Genomic DNA, 7,955 nt, shown 5'->3' with positions numbered 1-7,955 from the left:
GTGCTATAGTATCAAATGTGTGTCAGTATTTAATTATAGATTGTTGTTCTATATATGAAGGCTTGAACTAATGTATAGAATTGGTATGAGAATGAATTATAACATGATCTTATATATAGAACATGCATATAATTTATTTCACATTTCCTAATATTGCGGAATTAATACTATATAGTTTGAGGCATTGAAATTTATGTCGTTTTCCCTTTGTCCAGTTCTTAATATATGCTGACTTTGAACAGAATTAACGAGTAAGTTAACTACTTTAATACCAACTACATAAATATTTTGTTAAATAATTAAGAATTAAGACCATGCTAAAAAAAGTATATTAAATAATATAAAAGCCTGCAAGCTGAATGTTCAAAACCAGCTTTTTCCACAAACAACAACCAGAAGAAGTAATATCACATCACATGGTTATGTCGTTATGTGCTTATTGCTAACTAGTACATTATTTAATTAAGTGCATGGCAATGCATATAATTGTTAAATATTTTGACTGAGTTTAATTACGGATTACTCTAAGTCTTATTTTGTACAAGTTAGTTATTGTGTTCAAACATGTGGGTAGGTAAATGTTTTTCCACGGTTGATGACTAGCTGGAGCCGTGGTTCTTCACAATCATCACATTCACAGTCCATGTTGTAACTCATGAGAATGTTGGACCATTTTATTACTATAAATGTCTAACCAATGTTACCAATTTTAAAAACGTGTACTGTTTTTTGTTCCCATAGTTTCCTTTCATTCAAGTAATTTTGTTTTATGCACTATCGGACACAAAATGTGAACACCTCTCTTATTTGGGATTCAAATTTTCAATTCGCTATTTTGTTCCCATTGTTCCCTTTTATAAAAGTAATTTTATATGAAACACTATCCGACATTAAATATAGACAAATCGCTTAGTCCAAAGTCTTTTTTTTTTAGTTCGCTACCTTAGTTGAGTTTAGCTAATTCTGCTAGATTCAACCCTCATTGATGTGTATTTATATCCTTCCTTCACTCCAAAATCATAGTAATTGACACCTCCATTTCTTTGTATCCTAACTTTTTTGTCAAAATAAATCACGAAGACCCATTCTCTTATTTTAAATGTCAACTAACTTCATTACATGGAAATTTTATTTTCTTTATTTTTTTTATAAAAATATTTATAAATGCAGCAAAAATAAAACACATGAGTTTCAAATAATGAAATTTATAATTTTAAACTAGAAGTATGATCCATTTTGTATATTTAATACAAGAAAACCACATATACACGCTCTATAATACACGTCTAATTTTGTCAAAAAATAATAATACACGTCTAAAGTTTAACATTGCTACATTCTTACTCAAATTGGTCAAAAGTTTCTTCTTCTGACAACTCACGTTTATCATTTTTTGAGCATGTAAATGGAGCCAAAGATTTCTGTCATGTTCACATATATATCCGTTACTTGTTTCAATGTTGAATATTATACTTCACATTTTATGTTAAGTATTTGGTTATTTTTTACAATTCAATGCATTGCCAACATTTACAAAAATATTTAAAACAGTGATATAGAAATCATATTACTTTATTCATAAATTTATCATAGCATTTTAACTATGAATGAGCATCTAACTGGTAATGGTCATGAAGAGAGAAAAAGTACTTTCTCCATCATGAAGTACAAGGAAATTTCCCAAAAAAAATGTATTCTCTAATGAACAAAGTTGCAATAAACAATAATGTCTTGCTTGATTACTGTTTCATCTCCAATACTCTTCGACAATTACACACAAACACACAAATAAAATAAGGACAAAACAAAATACTAAAGGAGTACTAGTAGGAGCATCTACTATATATTGGAATCTCATTTCCCTCAAGATTTAGTCAATGTCATAGATCGTGCACGAAGGTTCAAAAATATTCCCCTGAAATATAACAGACATATAATGAATGATCTCATTTCAGTTGTTGTTCACTAAAAAGAACGACGATTTAGCGTGTTTGTTGCGTTGGTGTTGGCAGAGGCCAAACAGCCGTTAGTCTATAGCAATTATTAGCTAAGTTCAGCGGTTGATATGTTTTGCAAAGCACACAAACCACAAACTATACACATTCAATAAGTTAAGAAAAGTTGAGTGAAAGACAGGAGAAAAAAAGGGTGTACCAGACAAATGCTACTAAGCTGTGGAAAACAACACGGAAATGAAGAGGCATGAATTTGTAATTTATCCACCCAACAACAGGCCAGAACTGCAGTTCAATTCAATGGAGGTCTTTCTTAAAGTCAGAAACAATATAAACCAATTCTTGAAGTAAATTTTGTTTGATATTACAATTGTACTACAAGATTACCGTCCATGATGCTTTCTGCACTGATGGATAACCCTTCTTCACTCTAGCTTTCACATTGACCCAAGGTTGGCCTGCAGTCCACTTTTTCATTATATACATAACTACCAACAAGGCATCCATTTTACACATAAATGGCAATGGGATAAAAATGGGACGGATCGTATTCCAAATGAGATTGATCTTGATGCATAGTTTGTGTAAAACTTTTTACATTGGCAAATAATCACAATCCATCTTTCGTACGACTTTTAAGATACATATGATTAAAATCAAATGTTTTTGGAGATCAAACGATTATGATTAATTGAGAGCCTAAAAAATCTTTTTTTATACTGTAAATGCATATCAGTTAAATCTATTCCAATATACATTTTAAAACTGATATGTTAGAATTTAAAGCTGAGCCATCCAATCATCATCAGACAGGTGAAATCAAACAGCTGCGTGAGTACATGATTTTCTTTACCGCCGAGGGTCGGGTCCATTGTATCGTGCATACGCGTGCATACCGTTTTTTCTTTCTTTCAAAGACCACTAAGCTTGTGTTTGGTATTTTCAAAATTCACGTTACAACCGCACGTTCAGCTGAAGCTAGCAATTGCAGCTTCAAGAAAATTGCGGTGGAAAGGGTTTAAATGTGAGGTGGCAGTTACCCACTTGGTTACCAAACACCCAGTAATTTAAGTCGAGTTGACCCATTATAGAGCTCTCATAATACCAACATGTGACAAGAGACCTTACTAAAATAAAATTGAGCTTCTTACTACTCCGATAAGTAAGTTTATGTCCACACATCATTTTAGAATATATTGTTCAGTTTGTTTTTAAGAGGGGTAACCTTGGCGCAACTGGTAAAGTTGTTGTCATGTGACTGGAAGGTCACGGGTTCAAGTCCTGGAAACAGCCTCTTGTGTAAAACACAGGGTAAGGCTGCGTACAATACACCAAATGGTGGGACCCCTTCCCGGACCCTGCGTATGCCGGAGCTTTAGTGCACCGGGTTGCCCTTTTATAAATAAATAAATTACTAGTTGAATAGGAATGTCATTGGGTTGGGTAGCCTATCTTTGACACTGATGACAATTATTTTATTTGTCCATACTTTCCATATGTATTTGACTGTGTATATTCATGCTCCTTCAACTCAATGAAAAAGTTAGATGTTTAAAAATGACTAACCTTCAATAACTAATCCATAGTATATCATGAAAATCAAATTGTTCAAAGGAGAAGATGTCAACTGTTCAATCAGAACCTGAAAAAAAAAAAATCAAAAGAAAAAATAATTTAAAAATGCAAGTTACTTATCATGTTTTTCTCCTTTGTTGTGTGCATTAGGGGTGTGTGTGTGTGTGTGTAATAAGTTATATACATATATAACTTATTAAACTACAAATAAAGTCATGTGTAAAATGTGTTTGGAATAGTATTAACTTAAGAACTCAATTCATTCACATAGCAATTTGAGTGTAATATATCACATTTTGTAAGCCCTGAATTTTTAAGTATTTCCATACACTGCATGAGTTAGCTGATTATACATGCTATAAACACTTTGAAGAAAAGCAGATTGACAACAATTAACATGAGTGCCAGGCCTGAATTTAGGTCATGGATAGATGCAGATAATTAGAAGAAAAGGTTTTGTAGTATCACCCTCTTGATCACAGTTTTTGAATCTTTCTTTCCTTTGAAAATCTTTTCCAGTATTATATGAAAGTAGTGCCCAAACGGTCCAAGATAACCGGCTCCAAGAAGCTGCACCCAATAAAAAAAATTATATGATTCCTAATGCATATATATTTTATATATAACAACAAAAGGCACAAGTCAATCAATACTGCAATAATAAAAATGCAAATGACTGTATACGAAAGGAAGATAAATGTGATGGAAAAAAAAAAGAGAAGCAGAGATATACAGTAATTGTAAAAGAAATGGTGTGAAATAGTCAAAGCTCCGATTAACAGCAACATTGTAGAAATAGACCCTTTCAGAAATTTTTGTCTATATACTTTTCTTTTGGCAAATCCAGATAAGAAATAGAACCAATTTTAACATTTTAAACAGCTTTTTATCATAGAGGCCTAATTTTTTATCAAACCCAAGCCCATCCTCAATAATCTAGTACTATCTCTTCCACATGAATATTGGAGATTCAATAGAAGGTAACTGCAGTAACCAACTTAGTGATGAGACAAACTTCTCAACTAACACACCAAAAACATCAAAAGAAAATCTTTTGAGCTTTCTAAAATATAGTTTGTTGTATGAGTTTGAAGTTGGCCTTTCGGATCTCTACACAAGTTCCGTCCTTCAGAGACTGTGTACTGGGGACTTGTACCAATTCACCCTTTCCTCAAGTTTTTTATCTTTTCAACATGGATTGAACCAGGAACCTTCCACTTGAGAATATCCATGTACACATTCTTACATTCTAGACAAATTTGGTCGTGACCTATGTAGCACTGACAATTCAGACTAACAGTGTGTTTGGCGCGTTCAACAGAGACACATGTGGTTACATTCACTGATGATGACCACTAGTCCAAACCCTTTGGGTAAGTTGAAATTGGGTTGTAGACGTGTATCTAATCATCTAATTTTTTTTTAAATGGCAAAATTTATTCATGACAAGTACATGCAAGAAGCACTAAAAGACTTGCGGTAAACGGGAAAAAATACAAGTAGGTGTCGCATATATATGGAACACTGAAACACGAAAAAAAAACCCCTAGAAAAACCTCGGAAACAGGTTGTGAGGCCAACATATACAAGCTATAAACTGCTCGCATACCCCTGCCTCACACCCGAACCGCCCAAGAAGGAATCACACCAGCAAAACAAACAAGGGACCGCAGCTACTGATAGCAAGCCAGGACAGCACGGAAATGCAGCACCAAAAGGTCCTACCAGGCAGAACCGCAAGGCAGCAGGGTTAACCAAGAGGCTAAACAGAAGGACCTCACTGATACCCAACACAGACAGCCATAACAGTGCCACCAAGCTACCAAAAACACTACCGCCGCATCACTTCCCTACCAAGGCACAATTGGGGGTTCCAACATCACTCATAAAAAAGGCATGCCGGAATATGCATCCTACTCAACATCCATCTCCAAGACAACACCTTCACCTCCTCCACAATCTAATTGATTCCTTTAAAAAATTTATCATTCCGGACTTTCCACAAAACCCATATGGTAGTATGCCAAATCAACCATAAGCCCTTTTTAACATTTTTATTTCTTCCCCCCACTCCAACATTCCCAATGGACGAAGAGATTTGGAGGAGTAAGAAAGAAACGGTCTAGCCACCACATCAATTTTAGCCAAACCAAACTAGCCAAATCACAATGAAGGAAAAGGTGAATGGATGATTCCTCCATCCTACCACACAAAACACACAACTTCGATTCCTCCGGCCTAATAACATTCCTCAAAACAAGGTTGGATTTAGTTGGAATAGGTGTCTGATCATCTAATAACATACTCATATTTCATATAATGAAGATGTTGTAATTTGAACTGTAGTATTTAAATACAAATTTAACATTGTAAACCGTAATCTTTCACTGACAAAGGAATTGCAGCTGCCCTCCCATCGGAGACATAGGCAAAATTAACCGAACTTCATTAACAAACATCGTGAGTTCATTGTTTGCATTTATCGTTTTTTTAATTTTTTGTACCAAGTTTCTGTTCCAACACTATAATTTATTTTTGAACGATAAAGATAAGTATGTTAATTGTTATGTTAGTATTTTTCTCCTTACCAGGATTTGAACCTCGACCTTTAACTTCTCAACTCATTTAATCTTTGAGCGCAATCCAATTGAGCTACCCAACCCCCCTAAAACTATACTTTTAATTTGATTAAAAAAATCTCATAAATTAGAGCCTAACTCAAATTGAAAAACAAAATGGAAAAGAAACTAACCACTTTAAGAAGAAGTCTTTTGACTTGAAGTTTCTGTATCCCAGTAAGCTTCTGAGACACTATGTCACTTATCCCTGACAACACCCCTGCTGTAATTACCTGTTTTACCCCAAAATGATGAATGTCAAATCAGGTAGCCACAGTAAATGAGAAAAAAGTTCATGAATAATTTCAATTTGAATCAAAATAAACCCACCAATAATTCAATACCTAAAAGACTAAAAGTATATTTTTTTATACATGGGGTGAAGCAAATAAGATAAACAAAATATGGGATGTATAATAAGGGAAATTGAAAGTGAAAGAGATCGAGAAAGAAGAGGAAACTTACCTTGGTTCTCAAAGGATGCTCTTGAAGCTGTTTCACGTAACTGTTGAGTCCATTCTTTGCAACAGAACTCATCTTCCTCTGTTCGGTTGTTTGGTTTGACCGGAAAGATGAGTTGCGTTTGTACTTTGTAGTAGTTGGTTGTTGTTTTGTTTGAGACTGTTTTGTTTCAAACGTACTTTCCAATGTCCTAATAAGAGAAAAAACAACTATTGAAAAGTGATACTTTAGTCTTACATTTGACTTGAGTCAAAATCAAATAAAATTCTTACATGTGAGTGACTAATCTGAAATTACTAATGATGCAATTATAAATTTATCTTTTTATGTTCATTCAATTGATGATATATATGATCCATAATATAAATCAAATATATTATAATTGAATAAATCTACAAAATTAAATTTACTTATAATTAGAAATGAAGGGAGTATGTTATAGGTAGGGTTGGAGTTTAAACTCTGAACTCTCTACTTATTCACTTTAAAAATTAATATATAATAATGTATTTTTTGGTAGATAAAAATATAATAATGTGTGCATAAGGGTCCGATCGGTGCGACCAAACATGTTCGTTGAACTGAAACAACATTTTGTCAAATTGGATGGGGAGAGACGATGCATGCAAACAATGGTGAAAAAAAGCGTAATACTCCTTTCGATCTCAATTATAAGTAAAAATTAATTTTTGAATTCATTGAGTAATTAATGTATCTGATTTGTTTACACACCAATTACATTAGCTATTCAATGAATCTAAAATAGGTCAGGCAAGACCAAGAAAAATAGTATAGTTACAAACGATGTAAATTTTTTCGTAGGTCAGACTCATACCTTTTAAAGTCTGGCCTGATTTAACATTTTCCCACCCTAGTTACAAACGATGTCCTTCGATGTCTGAATTTGGTGGTTGTTGCGAGGCGTCATGAGTAGTTGAAGTGTTACGAGTTGGAGAGGATCTGAATCTGGTGATTTGTTTTGTTGGATTGGGCCCTTGTGATCATGAAGAATATGGGCCAAAAGCCAATTGAGAGAAAAATAAAGGGAATTACTTTTACCACCCTATAATCTTCTCCCGCGTCCTGTAAAATTTCCAAAAATGCCCTTGTGTATTCTGGATTTTAAAATTTGGATTCATGTTTACTATTTTGGATTTTATAATTCAGACAATTCTTATGTATAATCAGCCATCAGACTCTCTCACATTTCAGCAGTTTTGAGTTTTGCTTTTAAAAACAACAAAAAAACTAAATAAAAAAATGCTAAAAACATATCAAATAAAATCATAAAAATATAAAAATAGCACAAAAAAATTCTAAAAAACAAATAAAACTAATGCAAATC

The 7,955-nt window shown here is 33.4% G+C and overlaps 1 protein-coding gene across 1 annotated transcript; it reads right to left on the bottom strand.

Annotated features, from left to right (window-relative positions):
* Window positions 1-1,676: 1,676 nt before the first annotated feature.
* Window positions 1,677-6,787, bottom strand: LOC25486199 (peroxisomal membrane protein PMP22). The gene is made up of 7 exons (XM_013607410.3): window positions 6,614-6,787; window positions 6,283-6,381; window positions 3,999-4,100; window positions 3,522-3,597; window positions 2,343-2,413; window positions 2,155-2,240; window positions 1,677-1,915 (listed from the first exon to the last, which is right to left on the bottom strand). Exons 1-7 carry the CDS (start codon window positions 6,683-6,685, stop codon window positions 1,864-1,866), a joined length of 558 nt encoding a protein of 185 aa, XP_013462864.1. The 5' UTR covers window positions 6,686-6,787; the 3' UTR covers window positions 1,677-1,863.
* Window positions 6,788-7,955: the final 1,168 nt, after the last annotated feature.

Source organism: Medicago truncatula, chromosome 2 (genome assembly GCF_003473485.1).
Source record: "Medicago truncatula cultivar Jemalong A17 chromosome 2, MtrunA17r5.0-ANR, whole genome shotgun sequence".
NCBI lineage: Eukaryota > Viridiplantae > Streptophyta > Magnoliopsida > Fabales > Fabaceae > Medicago > Medicago truncatula.
Note: the sequence above shows the minus strand (reverse complement) of the source record. Positions and strands in the feature narration are given on the sequence as shown.

Bases quoted from the DNA above. Each gene is read 5' to 3' on its own strand.
- LOC25486199 (XM_013607410.3), bottom strand. From the start codon at position 6,685: ATGAGTTCTGTTGCAAAGAATGGACTCAACAGTTACGTGAAACAGCTT. The intron at 3,598-3,998 runs GTGATACTACAA...TTTTTTTTTCAG, and splicing joins CAAAAACTGTGATCAAGAGG to GTTCTGATTGAACAGTTGAC. The intron at 1,916-2,154 runs GTACACCCTTTT...GTTATATTTCAG, and splicing joins AGCTTAGTAGCATTTGTCTG to GGGAATATTTTTGAACCTTC.